The sequence below is a fragment of the Barbatula barbatula genome, assembly GCF_947034865.1.
Source record: "Barbatula barbatula genome assembly, chromosome: 17".
In the NCBI taxonomy this organism is placed as follows: domain Eukaryota; kingdom Metazoa; phylum Chordata; class Actinopteri; order Cypriniformes; family Nemacheilidae; genus Barbatula; species Barbatula barbatula.
In genome coordinates this window covers 16,319,079-16,340,474 of record NC_136780.1, presented here as the reverse complement: position 1 = coordinate 16,340,474, position 21,396 = coordinate 16,319,079, and the positions used below count along the sequence as shown (strand labels likewise).

The 21,396-nt window shown below is 40.1% G+C and overlaps 1 protein-coding gene across 1 annotated transcript in view; it reads left to right on the top strand.

Moving 5' to 3' along the window:
- LOC306906997 (ankyrin repeat and SAM domain-containing protein 1A) overlaps positions 1-21,396 on the top strand; it is a 70,107-nt gene that overhangs the window by 21,012 nt on the left and 27,699 nt on the right. Inside the window, 12 exon segments of the mRNA XM_079478799.1 lie at positions 978-1,040; positions 6,985-7,281; positions 8,809-8,884; positions 8,977-9,078; positions 9,993-10,079; positions 10,579-10,751; positions 11,058-11,117; positions 12,816-12,930; positions 13,155-13,198; positions 13,461-13,560; positions 20,294-20,405; positions 20,407-20,782. Coding sequence (XP_079334925.1) covers positions 978-1,040; positions 6,985-7,281; positions 8,809-8,884; positions 8,977-9,078; positions 9,993-10,079; positions 10,579-10,751; positions 11,058-11,117; positions 12,816-12,930; positions 13,155-13,198; positions 13,461-13,560; positions 20,294-20,405; positions 20,407-20,782 — 1,605 coding nt within the window.

The following is a 21,396-nucleotide window of genomic DNA, read 5'->3' as shown; positions in this document are numbered from 1 at the left end:
TCAACATCAGGGTGAGTAAATGAAGACAGAATAAAACATCTCTTTAAATCAATACAGCGTTATTACAGCACAAGAAAACTCTGGTTGTCAATGAACAGAATACTGTAAAAAAAAAGTGAATCGCACATGTAGCTTCTGATATTCATATAGAATAAATAACACGGCTGTGTTGTTTGAGGCAGTTCTCAGTGTAGTACTACCATACAGCTTGCCATTGTACTGTAGTGAGCAAAATAATGCAAAATAATCTTTAATTTCAAAGTTGATTCATAGCTTTACTTAAATGAACATTTCAAACAGCACAACTGAAGGCTGATTGACAGAATCGCTCTGTCATATCGACACTCGCTCTCTCCCGAAGTTCTCCTCTAAAGCCTGTTTTCTTTCAAACTGTGACATCCTATAATGAATGAGTCTGAATATTCATGAGCGCCAGGGTTTGGCTGTTATTGTGCACAAATGTCCCCAGACGAATGCAGTAAGCGTCTGTCATCGAATGCTCAAATTTTGCATCATGTGGAATGACTGTCCTGTATTTATTCATCTGTGATGCCGCAAGTCACGTGACCATCCTCGTTTCTGAACTTCTGTGTTCATTTCCGACGGAGATGTACTAGCACGAATGGCCCAAAATGAAATGAAACGGGAGTTATCCACTGAAGGTTACATTTTTATGTTTCAGCTTAAAAATTGTATATTTATATTTATAAATGTTTCATTTTTTGCCATTTCTTAGAGTTTATTCTCTGTCGTTTGATTTGGGTTTGTTGACAAATTCATATTTTCGGCGTACAGCAATACAACTTCATTCATCACTTAGTGTTTAACCCGATTCAATCGACAGACTATAAGCCAGTGTGTAGTTTCTTTGCTTGTTTCATCATGTTATGTTGAATGCCATTAACACTGATTCACTGTGTTCAGTGTGTGTATGTGCACGCGGCTGAATCCTTCTTCCTGTTTTCTCCCTCTCCCAGAGCTTTCTAGACTACAAAGAGTTCAAACGCTGTGGCCCATTTGACCCCTATATTAATGCCAAGGTGTGTACCCGTGACCTCTGACCTCTCACCTGCACGCTTTACCTTGCTGCGTCACGTCTGGCTGTTTGGTTTCTGTGTCGGGGACGGGGTTGCTTCACACTCTTCTCACATCTGTGAATGATCGCACAAGCACACATGTGTCCGTGTAGATATGAAAACATGTGAGCGCTGACACGTGGGATCCGGGTCTTGATAATCTGATGAGTGTTGTGTGCTTGTTTGTGTAACATGCGTGTGTGTGAATTTTGTCATTATAGTTAGATGACCATTTCTAGGTATCACAAACAACCGGCGTACGATTTCCTTGCTCTCAGTCAGTGGCGCAGAAGGTTGGGATCGCTCCTGGCGTGTAAAGATCAGGCAGGTTAGAACCGAACAGACTGAAGCGGCGATGAATAATTCATGAGCTGGCAGGAAGTGCGTGTCACTCAGGGGGGTTTCATGATTATTAAAAGGTGTTTTCCTTTTATATCTTGCTCACCCGCTGTGTCACACACACACTCAGAGGCAAGAAGCTTTTCTGTGTATCTGTCGGCTTACATCGGTGTCTGCTGAATTAAAGACGGAGGCAGCCGTTTGTGCATGCGTGTTTATGTCAGCGTAGTATACTACTGACAGAGAGAGAGAGGTGGGGCGTAACCATGGTAACATGTCATGGCTGAATTGCCAAGGGCCAGAGCCTGCGGCGCATCTAGAAAGAAATGCGGATACATGAAAGGCAGGAAGGAGAAGCTACAGAATGGATGGGTTTGGATCTTCTTTAGGTGTTTTTAGAGCATTGCTTTCGGTTTCCAAAGAGTTTTGGATGGTTGCCAGGCCCTGGGAGCCCTGGGGTGGTCATTACAATCTTCTGGTCCCTAGATATGGCCGAGGTCCTTCCTTCAGTATACGTATTGAGGGTTTTGAATAGTTTTTTCTTCACATGATGCAAATAGTGGAGGTTGATTGAGATTTAGCAAAGACCACTTATTAAAAACTCACGGATACAAAGCAAACACACACCGTCTCTCCGCACATCAGACACTCACTTAAAAGCTTCACCTCCCTGCTATGGTTTTATTTCAGGAGAGCCTCATTTAGAAAATGCATACAGGTCCACTTACACTCGATTATGTCTGTGGGGAACCTCTCTCTCTCCCTCTCTCTCTCAGCTGACCTGGTTAGCATCGTCTGTGTGAAGATGAAAAAATTGCCTCGTCATCATGATTCCTTTTGAGTATAGGCAAGAGGATTTGATGTCATACATTAGACATTCAGCTTATTTTGGTTCTTCAAATGTGAAAATATTTTGTGTTCTTCAGCTTCGGAATTCTGCAAGCAAGGGGTGTTCAAACTTTATAATGTCAAGTGTCCTCCAATATGATGAACCTTCTGTGAGGGACCCTTTCGTAAAATACATTGACATTATGTTATCTATAAAGAAGCACGTTAGATACATAGTAAGTGTGATGTTTTAAAGACAACACTTAGGATAATGTTGGATGTGTAAACCTGAAGAGAAACATTTTCAAGTCAAATGTGCGGTGGATTATTATGCACATGTTTTTGAGTTTGGTGCAATGCATTCTGGGACTACTTCATCTACGAAGAATATATGTGGTTTTGTTTTAGATTTAGGCTGGATGAACTGGGTGGCAATAACATATTCTGGTTGAGCAACATTTTTCTAAACACTCACCATCATCACCTGGTAGTTGATGTCATGTCAATCAATCAATCAATCAATCAATCAATCAATCAATCAATCAATCAATCAATCAATAATTTGTAGCGATTACTTTGACAGATCATTATTCTATAGATGCCACCTAGGAGAAATATGCATTGTTAAAATGTTTTATTTGTCAGATGGACAGCCTTTCTCCCCCTAGACCCTGCCCTGATCTGAACACACAGCCACCTGCCTATTGGCGCAGCTTTTTTGTCACGCATGAAATGAAAAGCTCACCAGGTTTTGAAGTTTAGGTCCACCGCATGCAATGCTTTGTCATTTGTAGGAATCTAGAATCAAGTCAAGTGTTGTTTTCCAGGATATTTCAATAGTGCCTGCTAAAACGCAGCCCACATGGCACAGCTCTTTGTGTGACATTAATTGTTAAAAAATCACATCAGCTGTGTGCAGAGAACAATTTTCTCTCTCTAAAAGCTTCTTCATTTCCCCGTTGTGCTGGTTTTCTCTGTGTGTGTGTGTGTGTGTTTGGATAATGTGGAGTATTGTGTGCCCTGCTGAGAGATGACGCATCTATTAAAGTGCTCATACATGAGGGATATGTGTGGAGGTGCAGGCAAATCTTAGGAAAGCGGTCAAGAGCATGACTTTTAAATCCAAAGTCAAAAGATATTCCTGCAATTTGTGTTCATGGGATCTGAATAGGTGTCTAAAATGTATGGAGTTTCAATTGTTAGAATAGTTTTAGTAAATATATTCATCATAATTAAATCTTTCCCTTTTAATACAATAGTCCCTTTAGTTTATGATGATATATTATGAGCTCATGTGGCTTTCTGGTGGCTGCACCAGCTGTTTCCACCCCTCTTCCCACAGGGCACACACTGATGATGTAATCGCCCCTTCTCCCTTCCACACAGGTTGTGATGATGTAATCAGCGTGACATCACGTGGTAGGTCAGCTTTCACTACTGATTATCCTCACACGCGCGCACGTGCTCAAAGCCGACATGTCTCGAGTAATCCCAACACGCCAGAGTGATTTACATGCCGCGTTTCATATAATCAGGTCATCCGCATATTCGTATGGTTTCAGCCTCCGTGAACGGTTCGCATGCTCGCCTATGGATGCAGACATGCGAGTGGATGCTGGATGGCGATTCTCGGAGATAGTCATCTGGTTTATCGTACAAAGAGAGAGAGAGCTTGAACGTTGATGAGAAAGTCAAACCGAATTACGTTGGGCCTAGATCTGTTTTCATGTTTTCTTGACCCTATGTTCTTCATCAGCATAATAGAACGACACAGCGACTTTAAGTGGTTGAATATTTAATTAAGCATTTCATATAATCCTTTTTCTAACAGATCCACGAAGTCAGTTTGTCAAGAGCTAAACGGTATATTGTTTCAGAGCTTTGAAGGCTTCGTGTCATGCGGGTCAAATGTAAACGCAATGTTGTCAGTACTTCCCGTCTCAGTCGCACTTTAGTTTTTTCGGTTTGAAAGCTCTTCTATTTAAAGACGGAAGATCGGCGAGGGCCTGAATTGACATGAAAATGAGTCTCTTGTGTAAAGCTGGTATTATTTTCAAAGGTTTCCTTCTGTGGTGGCCGTTTCCTCACCAGAGAAATGAGAACTTGCTGACGCTCAGATCGTTTCCTCATGCAGTTGGGGAGAGAAAGTAACGGGATATGAATTTGCAAACTCTCTTTTGTCTAGGATTGAGTTAAAATAGACATTGACTCAGACTGCGGTCACAGAGAAACTTACAGTGGAGATCTGCCATCAGATATGACTTCGGTCAGACCTCCACTCTGTTCAGTCGCAGGGATTCAGTGAAGGTGTCTTTTATTTGGGTTGGTTGAAGTTTCTTCATACGTCGCTCACATGAGCAGAGCAGCCGTGCAGACTCTTAAGATGTGAGAGCTCATGTGAAAAGGATCTGATTCTAGTGTGTGTGTGTGTGTGTGTGTGCTGTGGTTTTGTGTTTTGATGAATGAAGGGCTCACTGTGTCGCCTCGTCTCTGAGGGGAGACGGCAGGTGTAGTTTTGTTCTCACGGCGATTGTTTCGTTGTCGCTTCTGGGTCCCATTGGTTCCTGATGTGCACACTTTCTGTCTGTATCTCCGTCTCCCTGTCTCTCTGTTTGTATGTATTCTTTGTTTGTCTTGCCGTCTCCCTCTCTGTCCAATGTGTTCTTATTATATCAATTATATCAATAAAAATAAACTATAATGATAGTGAAGCACTATATTGCTGTTATAATAAACAAATGTTTACAATGACTAATTCATCCTATACAGGTATTTATATAATCACATCATGTGTTATTCAGAGCTGGTGTGGGGTGACCAATCCAGCACATCATACAGCACCCTATCATTTTCATTAACTCCTCCCTGCGAGAGAGAGAGTGTGCCTGAAGGCTTCACCGATCTCTTCCTCTGTGCATCAAACATCTGCTGTTAAACCCACAGACACAATTCACTATTTCATTGAACACAGTCTTTGTTTGTGGACTCAGTTTTGTTCAAATTATATGTTATTGATAACAATTAGGCTCCAGTTTCCACCCTGTAATTGCCTGCTGTGTAACATTTGGGATCCCATCAATTTGATATTAATTGAGCGCCGTCTGCTGGTCCGGATTTGAACTACACTTTCTCTGAATTACAACCTAAAGCCTGCTGAATTGTACAACTTTGTTTGATACTTTTTACCAAACTATTTAATAGGAGTTTATTGTAATACATTAATAAGTCTGTAAGTAGCTTGGGGAGCAATGCAGTTGTGTATATTACCAGATGATGATAAACTCAAAATGGCAGCCTGCTTAATATATAGAGGGTATGCATTGACGTCACTTTCCCAGGTGAGCATGCCGGGACACACCCCCCTTGAGGACCCGGAAATGCTCCCCCGAGTGGCAAAAGACCAAGCAAAATGAGTGAGTAGAATAGCAGAAACAAAGAAACCGGGACTAAAACACGCAATTATTTGCTGTAATTCCAAGCAGCTAGACTCGACGGTGATCCGTACGACTTCCCGATTACTAACAAAGGAATCAGGTGTTCGTGGACACCGAAATGTTGCTCAGAATTGCATTTCCAGGTATTGTAAGCAGTCATTTTGCCCTACGCAGGGTTGTGCTCTTGCATGCTCGCGTGGTAAAGTGACGACACGTACATACCCCCGATAGCCAAAGTCAGTTTGCAGAAGTAGTGCCACTCGGTGGCCATGTTAGAAAAGCTTCTGGGCAGCTATTTACGTCCACAGTCCTATCTAATTGAATGGAGGAAGGCATATATTTCTAAAATCGCTGGCAAAATCACAATTTAAACATGAATTGTCCGCTTAAAGTTGACGTGAAACAGAAGTAGCGATTGTCTTTTTTCCCGTATCGCGGTGTATACCCTAGCGAAAAAAACAGGGCGGGACTTCGACAACTGATTGAACCGTTAAAGTTGAAAGATGTGAAAGATTTGAACGCCAGGTTGCAATAAGTCAGTCATTGCATCCTCGTCATCGCGCCATCCCTGGTGACCAGAAGTAAAGGAGGGGTCGTTCTAGAGGGGGAGGAGGGTAACGTTTTGATTTAAAGATTATGACTGCAAATAAAAAAATCCCCGCCCCAGAGAACCGTCAGTCTTTATTCATTGATGATTGGCTCCTTTTACTGGAAGGCTAGGCTTCTTTCGCTAGATCGGCCATATTGAGCCTTGCATTCCTCGCCGTTCATTGTAATATAAATATCTTTTATATATCTCATTGTTTGTTAGTGTTTTGTAAGTGTTAATGTTTGTTGTGGTGCAGATAAACTCTTTAAGAGATAATGAGTGCGTGTGGTACTGTAACTGATGTCGTGCTTGCATGCTCTTCACATCTCTGCCTTTCTGCTTAAAATCTTTGATCAATCACTTAATTTGAGAGCTTAAGATAAACTGCTTCTTGTCTTCACGTGCTGTTGTTTGCTGTATTGAGGTTCTTGCAATTGCCATTTGAACCAGTGGGTTGAAATCAGTCCGTCTTGGTTTGTATAATCTCCAATTTTGTTTTGGGTCAGCCTCAAATAATCTTCCCTGTTTCAAATCGGTCTCGAAACAAAATGCAGGTTTTTTTTTCAAAGTGTAGACTCAAAGAGTCGAACATGACAAAACCAGGTCTTCTGGAACGGCCGCAGCTTCCATCGCTACCAATCAGGATTGAGCTTTTGAAAATGTGTATTTCTTTGTCCTGTTCTATGAACATCATCTTCCCCGTCTTCATTCTCCGCAGAACAATGACAACGAAACGCCGTTACACTGTGCGGCGCAGTACGGACACACTCAGGTGGTGCAGCTGCTACTGGAGGAGTTAACCGACCCCACCATGCGCAATAACAAGTTCGAGACCCCGCTGGATCTGGCCGCCCTCTACGGCAGGCTGGAGGTGGTCAAACTTCTGCTTTGCGCACATCCCAACTTGCTCAACTGTAATACTAAGAAACACACCCCTCTCCACCTGGCGTCCCGGAACGGACACCTGCCCGTGGTGGGGGTGCTGCTGGCGGCCGGTGTGGACATCAACTACCAGGTGAGGATGGTGTAGAGGTGTCAGCGACTGGGATTGTATTCTTTATGCATGGTATCTGGGATTTCTTTTGTGGGGTTTTGTGCCACTTACCGTGGAATGGTGACATTTTTTAAGGACCTAAATGTTTGCCAGAGACCCAACTACATTGTGAGTGCTGTTTCATGTTGCTTTTATAAAGATTAAATCACCAAAGCTCATCAAAGCTTCTCTGTGTTCACACTGTTTATCTCTCACTGGGATCTATAGTAACGCTTTAACACCTTGCCAGAACACTTGTTTGTCCACCTGAGAAACCTGCTCACTGTCCACCTGAGAAACCTGCTCACGCGCTTAGAGCTAACAACCGGCCATCTGTTTTTCTATCGCTGTGCCCTCTAAGCATAGGCTTGCATCGCAGCTCTGATGGTCCGCTTTATTAGCATGCTGAGATGTCTGTTGTTGCGTGAAAATTGGTGTGTCAACAAGTGGTCTTTATTTGGTTCTGATACGGCTGATTGGACCTAGTTGTTGTCGACAACTGACCCGAGATATAAAATACAAGACACAACACAAAACAACAATTAATGCGAAAGCGCTTCATGAATTATGTAGATGAGTCATCTGTTGTCTGTGTATGGAACTCTTATTGAGTATTCTTCACTTTCGCTTATTAGAAAAAAATGAAGAGTAGTATAAACTACTCAAGGAGTGCCATCTTATTTGACATTAGCATAAAAATATGTGCACAAAGCATCAACCTATTTGATTAAATAGTGTTTAAGTGACTATTAAACTAATATAATACCAAAAATTGCCAGTCAGAATTGGGGAATTATAATAGTTTGATTTTGTTGTGCTAAGTGAACAATAACAACTTTTTGTGTATATTTGGGGGGCGAGATGTTACTTGGGTAAGGGTGTGTGCAGTCCTCCTTCTTTTTTCAATTTTCCGTTTCAATTTCTTTGTTTTGCAAGGATCAATGTAAGTAATTAAACATATCTCATCCCTCATTGACTCCCATAGTATTTATTTTCCCTACTATGGCAGTAAATGGCGAATGAGATCTGATAAGTTGCTGACATTCTTTCAAATATCTTCCTTTGTGTTTAACAGTGCTAAGAAATGTATAGAGGTTTAAAACAATCTGAGGGTGAGTAAATGATGACAGAATTTGTATTTTGGGGTGAACTATCCCTTTAAGTCTCATGTAAAAGTGATGTTATTGCTTTAGATAATAAAGTACTGTATTTGGGCCATGTGGCATCTGCAAAGCAAACAAATCATGTTTATGAGGTAGTGCCGCCCATACAGAATACAATTATGTTCACGAGTATGTCTGAACAGGTAGTTTTATGTTTTTTGTGGCGTTATTAAGGTGTAGCTCATTTCAATGGACCCGCTTTACTTTAGAAATGTTGAATAAGACTTGTGTTCCATCTATCTTTAAAATAAATGCCACTTTATTATTTATGTTATTGTTTTCAGTCTAGATGTTTAAGGAGTCACATCACACAGCTTATTGTTACACAAATGTGTTTTTTTTCCAGACAGTAAAAGGCAGTGCTCTTCATGAAGCCGCTCTCTTTGGAAAGACAGAAGTGGTACAAAAACTTCTCAATGCAGGTAAACGCTCAAAACTTTGTGTTTTTGTTTTAATCTCACAGTCCTGGAAACCCAAGGTTGTAACTGTGGTTCTGTGTGTGAATGTTCCTCAGGTATTGATGTGAATATCGTCGACGGAAAAAATCTGACAGCGCTGGACACTGTTAGAGACATGCCGTCTCAGAAAAGCAGACAGATCGCCGGCCTCATACAGGGTGAGAGCTGTGATGTTCATACACCACACCACACAGACATCACTACATTAAAAGATGCAGTCTGTAACTTTTGCCTCCACATTGCCATTTCGTTTTGAAACCAGAAATTGCGGTTTCAATTGATGACATAAAATTACAATTTCAGGAATATTCACTCACCCACACACTTCACTCAAGCCGTCCGTGTGTTCGTTTCTTCTGTCGAAAACAAATTGAGCCTTACGGGGAAAGCTTTTTAAAAGGCTCTACATGAAACCAGGCAAAATGATTTTCCAAGAATACAAAAAAGTGTATTCTTTAAACATAAATACACCTCCGCAATCCCCATCAACGACTTCTGTATGATGTTATCACGTAGGAAAGGTTCCACGTGACGTCGGTTTCAAAAGATTTCATCATCCCTGACACCATGCACACAAACTGACCATTTTAAGCAATAATCTTTTACAAAGACATTAAACCTGTCCTTCACATCCCAGAACTTTTGAATGGTCTTCCATCTCCAGACTCGTAAACACTGGGTCGGAACTTCCGTTTACCTTCCCGTCACCTTTCCAACACGATTGCGTTATAAGGAAGTAGTAGACGCGCATCATGGAATCACTCCGAGGCAGTGCAAGCCATAGATTTAGGTTTAAAAAGTATATACATTTTTAGTTTTCATGGAAAATGACTTATAGTTTGGCTAGATAACACCCGTATTCTTCGGCTGGTGTGGTGTAGAACCTTTTGAAGCGGAGAAACTGACATTTGACCCCTGTTGAAGTCCATTATATGCAAAAGAACACTTGAAAGCTTTCCTCATAAACCTCAATTTGTTATCGATGGTGAACTATTCCTTTTAAAAGGATTGATTCAAATGTAACCGCGGTGTTGGTTTGAGTCATTCTTACGCTTGTGTTCTCTCTCTGCAGCTCATATGAGCGGTGGCAAGTCAGACATGACTCTTCCCCCTCCACCAGTGCCTCCACCTCAAGACAACCTGAGCCCAAAGAGAAAAGGCGAGAGGATAAACCATAAGATCCTTGCTTACCTTGTTTACAAAATACTATACCTATTTTCTGCATCTTCATGTGTTTGGCCGTTTACTGTATATAACTTGCATGCGATGTGGCGTTTTAGATAAACAGGGTGGATAGCTTTTTTTAGCCAAGTCTCATTTGGATTATTAAAGTTCAAGTTCTGCCAGCAACATGTCCTGAACCCGCACTGCCAAGACAGACAGCCTTCCTGATGCATTCTGCTGAATCTCCATATCTATACAATGCAAAAGCACACACACATACAGCTGTAAACCTCTGGACTTCACTGCCCCCGTCGCTTCAACCACACACCCTCTCTTTAAAACTCCAGAAGAGCAAAACTCATGTTCAGCACCTTTTACTAAACGTCAGCTCTTGTGTGTGAGAGGGTGTTGAGTCAAACGGCGGAGGCTCTCTGTGTTTTTGAGACAGATGTTACACAGATGTTGTAATGTGGGTTTCTGTTGTGCGGTCACAGGAGAAATGGAGCAGCAGGTCAGTGAGCTCATTTCCGGCTTGACTCCGGCTCCTGCGGAAGAGAGCCCGTATGAAGCTCTGTTCGAAGCGTCCTCGTGTCACTCGCTGGACAGCCTCGCCAGCGGAAAATCATCGGACAGAGATTCCGGACGGCCGGACAGTGAAGCCGGGAAGGTAAGGGTGTGTGAAACTGGAGTTGTGGAGCAAAACAACAAAGTGCAATTTGAATGAAGTTATTGCACTAGCTTTGTGTTTGTGTAAGAATAACTACATATACGATTTTCTTTGTTTTAAAAGTGAGTATTTTCTGTAGCAATGTTTCGGCCACTAGATGGAGACTGTGAATCATGATCTTTAAGGTCCCACACATTCTTGCACAATGAACCATAATCCTTTGTAAATAGTCTTTATTTCATTTGCGATTTCATGGAGTTTAGCTTCATGTTTTTCAAACTAAGACTTTGTTTGTGGTCTCTTTAGAAGGATCAACCGTCTTCTCATCAGACCGGTCACGGGCAGGAGGAGGAGCTCAGCTCCGAGGTAAACTCTCACTTATATATGAAAGCATTGTGTGTAGAGTTTTCACATTCATGACGTTATTTGCATGATTATGACGTAGACTGCTTTGTTTTTAGAAATGACCCTGTGGTTTTCTTAACAAAAACTGTAACTAGGAAAGTTTGTGACCATATATACGGTACACATATATTTATTACTTATTATAGAACATATTTTTTATGATCTCATTATCAAATAATCAATAAATATAATAATAATAATAGAAAAAGATTGACTGCTGTTTACAACTATTGTCAACTATTTTCTTTGTCTTTTTATGCTTATATATTTTTATCTTTATGATTTTAAAAATCTCTTTCCTATTGCCATTGTGCAAAACATATATATATATATATGTATATACGTGGGTTTTACTATTTAGAAGTATTCACTTGGCTTTTGGTTTATTTTCCCTTACAAAATAAAATGGTAAAGTGAATATGCTTTAAATCCATAGTATCAAATAATTTAATAACTCTGTGTAATTGAGAAATGCACTTGTATTTGTGGGTAATAAAAGCAGATGTTCAGGTGCTGCCGTGTTGCAGTGTGGGTCGATGTTAAATATCACAGCAACAGAGAGACTGTTGATTCTGTCTTTCCACTCGCTGACTGCCGTTTCCGCACACCTACCCAAATCAAACAGCCTTCTAGTGAATATTAATGCTGAGCATCACAGCCAAGCTTCGGTCCGGACAGATTCAGCCGCCCATGACCAATACTCAAATACCCAGACACCACTGCTGACAAATCAAGTGCAGGGAATAGATCAAGTGTGGACAGTGTTCAGTTTGATTAAAGATGTGAGGGTTATGCTCACACAGTCTGCTACAAGCCTATTTCAATCTATTTTGTTTTATGATGTGACTACAACTGACCACATTTTTATTTACAGATTTCTGTGGATGCATTATTTTGTCGGGTTTTAACAAACCACTATTGACCATTCATGCGACCGATGTTTGTTTGCTTCAACTTTTGTCATTAAAATGTTATCTCGATTCTTTTAAAAATAGGTTTTGGTTCTGCGGTTTGAAATGAGAAAGTTCAAAAACCCAAGCAGTGATGTACACAGGCTAGTTTACTGCGGCAATATCAAGTCATTTTCATTGTGCACGAATCAGATCTACGGGCCAACATTGATGAATTACATTTTCATTAAAATAACACAAGATGACAACCGCCAGATGTTAGTTTTAGTATTAAATGTTTCATATAAACAACACAAATTGAGTTATATTAGAACTATACATATTTTTTATAATCTCATTATCAAATAATCAATAAATATAATAATAATAATAATAGAAAAAGATTGACTGCTGTTTCTTCACTAACAAACTACGGTCAACTATAATCGGAGTTGGTTTTTTTGCCTTTTTTATGCAAAAAAGTATAATATTAAGTTTGTTATTTTCTATAATGTCTTGTCTATTGTAATTCAGCTTTTATATTTGTATTCACTTGAATAAACATGATTATCCCAAGCTACTCATTTTAGCCATATAGTGTATATAAACAAATCTGCTCGTGCATCATCAGCAAAAGTCCCAGTCGCTGGACCGTGTCATGTAGTGTCAGCCAATCACACTCAGCTCCTGTAATATCAGCTGTTATTACATCAAACATGTTTGTGTGGCATTTTAATAGTGCTGCTGATCTGTGTCTCTATCTCTACAGGCGGTTTACACCAACAGCAGTGTAGAAGAGCGCGTCGAGTCAGAGGAGGACCACACGTATGAGCTGCTGCTCACCGCACATACCAAAATCCCCAAAACCTCCCATAAGAAAACAGGTACATGTTGAAATGTTACTAAATTGGTACTTGACCTTTTCATGGTGGGGAGAGTGTTCAGACTGTTATGAGACCTCACGCAGGCTTTACTGATAAAATGTGTGTGTGGCTTCTTTGCCCCCCGACTTTTATATTCACGACCTAACTTGGATGTTCCTTCCACTTAAATATTGTCTTCTTTCTCTACATACTGTCCTAATCTAAAACTCTGTCTGTGTCTCCAGATGAGGAGCCGTCGGCCAAGTCTTCCAACAGTGTCCTACCTCAGGTGATTCCTGCAGAACGATGTTTATTCGATTTGTTCATTACTTCACATTCTGCGTAGCCTCACATCGGTCACGCTGTCTGAACACTATCTGCTGTGTAGTGGACGGTTCATTATCATCAGTATGCAGCAGATGACTGCGTGTCTTTTTGATTTATGATCTGTATGTATGTGTGTGTGTGTGTTAGAGGGGTATTTTATTGCAGCTGTAAAAAAGTGTGAGACAATCCTCGATGCATGAACATGATTGGTGCTGTTGTTTCAGCGAAAGACCGGTGCACACAGCGACCTGCGACCGCCAGCGTCCAGCACAAACACACTGCAGCTGCCAGCGCCGGCTTTTAAGACAGGCCAGACATCTGCAGGTAAGTGTCTGTATATGTGTGTGGAAACACAAGAGTTTACACAATCAACACTAAAGATTTTTTTTTACTTGCAAGGTTCCTGCATAGACAAAATAAAATAGCATAGGTTTTTTTTTACACAAAGTCAGTAAAATGTAAACTGTGTTGCATTTAAAAAATAATGTCATTTTTGGCCAAGACTATCCCAGAATGCATTCCAGTATTCTCAGTGAAAATGCTGTGGGCAGTGCAATACAAAAACATATATATATATATATATTGATATAATATAGAAAACGAATTAAAGCTCAATTACGTAAAAATGCACATAATTTCACTCAATATTTGTGTTTGCTTCACATGCTTCATTTGAATAGTGTGTTGTTAGCTTAGCGACATGTTAACATCTAACTCCACTTAAATCCATTATTAAGGTCCACTTGCACGTCTCTTTGGGCGCTTTAAGTAGTTTTGCCGTTCGTGTTAGAATTAGCTTAGCGTCATGCTAACGCCTTTCTATTAAAATCAATTGTCAAGGTTCCCCATGCACTTCGTTTAACCCTTTCATGCATGATTCTTTTTTTCTGCATTTGTATTGCTTTTAAGGCCACTGCACATTGAGGCCGAAATGTGCGTCCGACATTTTCGCATGTTAAAAAATAAATACGACCCCACGTTGTGTCAATCACATTAACACATTGCCTCCGATATTTTCGTCCGTCATAAAAAAATATTTTTTTCATTTTTCGCATCCCTGGCAAGCATTATGAGAGGAGTTTTGACAATTCAGAGACACCGTACAAACATGCGCCAGATACGAAAAAAAGACCTTTAGGGTGTGAAAAACAAGATTTCAACTCTTTTTTTACACATTTTTTTATTTCACTTTTTCGGGACTTCAATGGAAGATGCATTGCATAGGATTATGTACTAATGTACTTGTAGATTTTGTGCAGCTAGGCCAATATGCCTTCAAAACTGACTGAAATTACTTTGATAGCTGACCACAGTAGTGACCTCGAAGCGTGAAAAGGTTAGAAACTCGGATTTGTGATGCTCCAATAGCTCCAATATGCTCCAATAGTCCAAATCTGTCATTCGTGATGGATTTCATCACTGTTAGGATGTTGCCATAGAAGATGGTTGCCTGTATAGAGTGGATGACAAGGCAGCTCTTGAACATAAAAATGGTGAGAATGATCAGTTAAACATGACTTTGACACACAGTTGAGTTGACGATCAGTTCTCTACTGTCCGGTGGATAACTAAAAGTTAATGTTGAAATCTATGGTGCAAAAAATTGACAAAACACTCAACTTTTAAGGTATTATTAAAGATTGTTTATGCCTAGGTTAACTACAGCATTTCAGGGTATGTGGGTTTTATTCAAAAATGCATAAAAAACAAAATGATCAGAGGAAGTGAAGCGTATATTTATTACAGTTTTATCACTTATTGTAATTATTGGAATATTTTGTAGACATGTAGTCCAGTCACCTGGACCTTGACTTCGTAATCTTCGCTCAAGTGTTGTTTTTAATTTAGAAAAAAAGCTGTGCTTCAGTTTACAATATTTTGTTTAAATGAAAACCAAATGCATACATTTTAGACGCCACTTTTGACCAGAACTTGTTGACATTCTTGTCCCAATATGCATGTCATGATCTTTCTATGTGACCCTTTCTGATCCTGATTCAGTCATCCTTCAGAAATCCTTTCCAAACTTAGAACAATGTTTACTCTATGTAATACGACTCGAGCTAGCATTACCACTCCAAAGTTCAAGTTTTTCCACGTGGTTTGATAATCTGAAGGCAATAAGAACAGAACAGATACTATATTAACAGATACTATACTACTGCTAGATACTAACAGAACACATTGTTAATCTAAAGGCAATAACAACAGATGCATTAGGCTGTTAGATAGGCTGTTGTACTCGTACATTTCACTGGGAAAGGCTTCCACTGGAACCTATAAAAATGCACCAAACTCGCCTCTTGTTGCAAAACAAACAGCCGAATGGCTCCTCTCGCGCCGTCCGCCCTTTTCTTTCCTGGACGAGCTTCATAAACCTCAGCTGCCACCTCCGTAAGCGTGGGGAGCTCAGCACCTGTCAGTCACGCTGAAGGACAGCAACTCGTCTACGCTCAACACGCACAAAAACAGTGCGAGGCGCACACGTTTCTCCTGTTTGCATCTCACAGTTAGACTGATGCATTCATGTTCTTTCTACATGAAGGTTTCACTCTAAGAGCAGTGTTTCTGTGTTTCTCTGTCCTCTTTTAATAAACTCGTCTTACTCTTGGCAGACACCTCGAAAGTTATCAGCACTTCGCCAAACAGAGTTCAGAAGCAGGTGACGAATTTCACAGTGTTACTCCAGAACGTTCCATTACGGGTTACGTTACATTATGTTCATTTTATCAGCAGTCAGAACTGTTGACGTATACTGCAGTATATGAGATAGTATGTTCTGCATTGCATACTTCTAATAAGCTATGTATACTCCACAATTTCGTTCATTTTTAAACAGAATAATGTTTTTGTGTTGACAACAACAGTGTAACAATAAAGTCATCATGTTGCGTATTGAATGATGTCATATTGGTTATTACAATTGTTTAAAGCAACACTTTAAAGAACAGATGGGGTTGATAAGATCGGTTACCAGCCTCATGAATAACTTTGCTGTATAAGCTTTCCTGTGGGCAGCGCAATACACATGAATTTGTTGACTAAGCACGAGGGAACTGGTGAATGCATATTTCTCAATATGTTTAACGCCTCGTGACTAAACAAAGGGCGCCAATGTGAGTGTGCACACCGACGCACAAAAAGCTTTGCGCCACCTTGTGAACCGAGGTATTTCTGTTTTTCATTATGCGCCGACTATGTCGGTGAGTGAATGTGCATGTTCACTCGGATCATCGCCAGTGAAAATTATTTGGGTATGAACGCCGAAAAACGCTGGCGATAAGCGTGTGTTGTTATCGTCCCGTTGTGTACAAGTCTTAAAGCTGCTCAGGTAGCAGCGGCAGTAGAATTCATCCGGTTAAGAGTTGTTCTACCACTGAAATAATTTGAGACATTATTTTAAGGTCGAAAAAAACTACAAAGTGTAGCTGCAATGCATACCTTTTTGGTTAGAAATAAACAAATAGAACTCATTAAACAAATGCACAAATATCAGTAATCAAAACTTATCATTCTGCAAGAAATGTCAGTTTACAGATCGTACAACAAAGTGTTGCAATTTATTGTGAGCTGTTGTGAATCATCTTGTTGATCTGTTTGGAGGCTTGTGCCGCCAAAACCTTTTTTACTTCATTTTTGTGCTCTTGTCAAAATTTCAAGTAATGGTTTATCAAAAGTGGAAAAGTCTTCTTAGGGTGACTCAATTTACCTAATGCCCACATAAGGTTTGAGGAAAAAAAACAGCTTTAGAAGAAATAACAAACTCATGTTGACAATGCAAGTAACCCTTTTTTTTATATACTTAAGATAACTTAATTTATTTAATATTCTAATTGTTGATGGGATTATAGTGTTTCACTCTCTTGCTGCTTTGACAGAGAATACAAACTGACAAAATTTGCTAAAATAACTAAATTATTTTCATGAAGGAATATTACAGTCCCTCTTTTCTCCACACCTCGAGGACCTTGGTTTTTACCGCTGTGAAAAATTAAATAGATTTAAGGTACCATTGGTTTTCCTCAACTTGTGAGCCTTTGAAGAATTTACAATTGTCTCATATATCTACAGTATGCTCAAAAAGTATGCCTGCCATAAAGCCTTTATTCTTAGCATCATGAGGTATTGTAAATGAGTTTCTGGTATGCATCACATGAGCTGTTCTTGTGTGATGTGCACGAAAATAGTGATTCATGAGTATTGGATCATGCCTATGTAGACAGCAAGGTGGCTCACCAGGTTTTGAAACTAGAGACTTATAGTGTACTTCGGCTTGGTCTACACTGCTGTTGTTTCATAAAACATTGAGTCATCATTGCACGCCTGTAGTTACTGGAATCACGACATGTTGTTTCAGTAAACACCTGATTGCTGGCCATTAGCTTGGAGAAATGCTGTCAATGTGAAATGTTAACTTGAAGTCTTGAGGTTTGGATGGAGAACAGCGATGATTTCATCTCCGGAGGGTCTTATTGAATAAAAATGACATCATGGCTTGGGCTTCAGTCACACATGCACGGATCAAGGGTCTCTTTGCTGTTTGCATGCGTGTTTGTTTGTGTTTGATGTTTCATTGACTTAAAGAGTACATTTTATGAGATCATGTAAATTACATTTCATGCAGTGTGTAATGTTGCCGTGTGTGAATGTAAGCAGTCTGCCAAGTTGTAAAGCCGAAGTTGAATGAACAACAAAGTTATAGGCTTGGAAAAAGGGAATAGACTCTGGATCACTCAAAAGAGTCGTGCCCGCGAACCACCGTTCCCTACATATAGTCCCCGCCAACGTTTTGCTAAGGACTGACCGCGAAAACGTCACTCTTCTCCCCCAAACACTGTAGTTTGTTAGTCTCATTCGCGGTAGACCAATCACGGCAGACAAGACCATCTGACCATTCAGATCAGAGTAGGCTGGTGGAAACAGGGGATTATACAGTTGATCATTTGTGAGTCAGTCAAGAAGTAAGGTAAGAAAAACTGCCTATTATAACTATATAATCGTATATTGTATGCACGTTAACTTGTTGTTGGACACTCCATAAACCAATAAAGGACCTTAAAATCAAGACATATTTACTCTTCAAGAAGAGGAGGTGGACTCTTGGTTTTGCACTGTGTATTTTACACATGCCTATTATCAAATGCTTAATCTTGTTTTATTGTGTCACCATGACTGAGAATGAGGAAAATGTGTTAACTGTCGCATAATAAGTTTTTCTTGATGTATCGTAGTTGAGAGTAGGTCACATTTTACCAGGAACCTAAAAGATGAAAAACACAAAAATGTAGTGTCAACTCAAATATAAATCCTTATTATAATCTTACTCTAGTGAGTCAGAAACACTTTTGAACACTTCACTATGTGATGTTCTTCCTCAATAACTGATAAATGTTTATTTTGTTGATGAAATGATCTTGGATTGCAGCATTTCATTTGTTTTATCCTTGCTTTCAACCTTGTCAAAACCGACCTGCCGTCAATTAAGATCCAGTGCTCCTCCTATGTGAGGTCAAATGCTTCAAGCAACGTGAGCTCGATTTTGCACTTCACTGCATTCCTGAATCCATCAAAAGGCAATTCACAAAACAAGTACTTGCGGCAATCTCAAAGGAGACTAGCGGAGAGATTTTACGCTAATGCCGCTATATTTTTTCAGGTCAACTACTGTTATAAGAGAGGAACAGTTTGCATGCAGTCCTCAACTGTTGACACGTCAATCATCTACATGAATACACATCCAATATAATCGTTGCTGCGCATTCGCGTGTTCATGGACTGCCCTTAACTTCCGCCATGCATTAGCAAACACTAGAGCGCCTGTAGATTATTTCTGATAACAAGCAAAGGAAGCCCAGAAGAACGGTTACTTGGCTAAACTTGCCTCTCCAATATTTTGAATGCAGACTGCGATACCAAGCTCAACCACTAGATGTCAGTGTACCATACGGCTTCTTTAAATGCGACCAAACTACAGGACCGATTCAACAAACTGTTTATTTAATAAAATGAACATACAACAATCATTATAAGATAAAATAATAATATTAATTATAGGGATGTAACGATTCACTGTGAACCGGCAGAAAATAGATTATAATATGTGACGATTCAACTCAGTTGAGACAAGAACACAATCGCAGTTCATGTTTTGAACAGCAGGGACTGTTTTTTTTCTGCAAAGTTGGCAAATATGGATATGCTGATGTTTCTTAAAAAAGTAAAAGTTTGTTTATATTAGTTTGAGACTTTTGTATTATTCCTTTTTTTAAAACTAATGTGCAACATTAGAGAAATAATAAAAGGGCCAAAAATCGTGAATAAAATCGCAATCGTTCAATCCCCTTAATAAATTAACATAAATGTATTTAAATATGAACATAAATTAAATAAAACATAAATAGTTATATTATTTGATACAATTTATTTGCCAAACACAGACCGTAAGTTAACTGCAGCCCTGGTGCGTACGTCTGATAAAAAAGTCTATATAAGGTTCTACTTAAAGAAGAATTAAAATAACAATGCACATGTGTGTCTATGACGCCTCAGAAGAAGTTTTTCAAAATCACAAAGCAGGATTTGGACTTTAAACAGGACAGAATGCTATTTGTGACATGGAGTCTGTGTGTTTCTTTCTCTGTGGATCCTGTTTCAAGCGTGCCACTCATAATGAAGGGAATCCTTGTGAGGGACAACTTCTCTGGAAGCAAAGCCTTATAAAGCTGTCTGCTTGTTAGAAATGCAACTGAGAGAGAGAGAGAGAGAGAGAGAGAGAGAGGGGTGATATAACAAGCAAGTCATAAGCAAATCTCTAGGGAGAAATGTCAGCTGCTCATAGGTTGGGCTCTGGAATTTCTTACTCGAACACTTTGCAACTGGTGAGCCTGTCTTGTGCCTTTCTTTCTTTCTTTCTTTCTTTTTCTTGTTGTTTGAAAACAATACACGATCTGTTTCAGGCACTGGACAGTAGATCGTGTGGGCGGTTTCGTGTTATTCACACTGGATATCTCTCCCAAGCCCATTTGTAACTCTCTCATTTTCCTCTGTTTTCTGACAGAGAGATCATTGCAGGATTTAAGCGCTGTCGTTCCCGAGCAGTTCACCGGTCTTCTTCACGGTTCCTCACCGGTGGTCGACCACAGGGAGGGAGCTTTCACGCTGCCTTCTCCTGAAGTCAAGTCTTGTGAAGCCTCTGACACCTCCACCAGCGCCGCACCTCTCCAAAACCCCACCCTCGGCGGTCGTCATGGAAACCATTCTCCAGGACACTGACCCTCAAGCTATCTACGCCACAGTAAACAAAGAGCCGCGGGATTCACCGAAGCGCAACTTGACCGCTCGCGATTCTCCGTCAACGAGGAGAATGCTTCCGCCCGGTGATCTCAAGTTGGCTCGCAGCCTTTCGAAGTCCGACTCGGACCTGCTGGTGTCCCCACCGGGCGAGGAAGAGACGGGGCTGGGTGGCCGAAGCGAGTCGGTGTCCAACTGCAGCATCGCGAAGAGGAGGCTGGAAAAATCACCTTCGTTTACTTCAGAATGGGATGAGGTAAGATCGCCCTCTTGTGTTCTGGATGTACAAAAAAATAAATAGGAACGGACGAACATTTCAATCATGTTAAACATTCTAAATAAATTAAAATTGTGTTTTGTGACTTTAGTTTTTCCAAGCACTTGTCGTACGTTCAGCTAAAAGTCAGCTCACAACCTTTAAGAAATGGTCTGTTTTTGTTCCTTGTGACAGACAGCTGTGTATTATTTTAAAAGTTGTTGCAGCTCAGTTAGTTCTGCTACGACTCAAAAACTCTGTCCATTGAATTTATAATCAGGTTCTGGTCAAGAATTTTCATTTCAGAGCATCGCTTAAAGAAAATATTTGCGCTAGACCAGTTTTCATTCACTTTTAGGAGCTGATAGTAGCACCATGCGTCCGTTGCGTGGGGAATGTTGTTTATGAGATGCAGGGAATGTATGATAAATGCTGACCTTTTCAGTTGGCCATTTTCTTTTCGCAGCAATTAAAGGTCTTATGTATTCAGAAAACGTAAATGCTGAAACTGTTTTTTTCCAGTACATCTGGTGATTTTCAAAAAAATCTTATTTTTTTTTTTAAACAATGTGTCAATACATCTTTCCCTCGCCGTTAAACTTCCATTTTCTGCA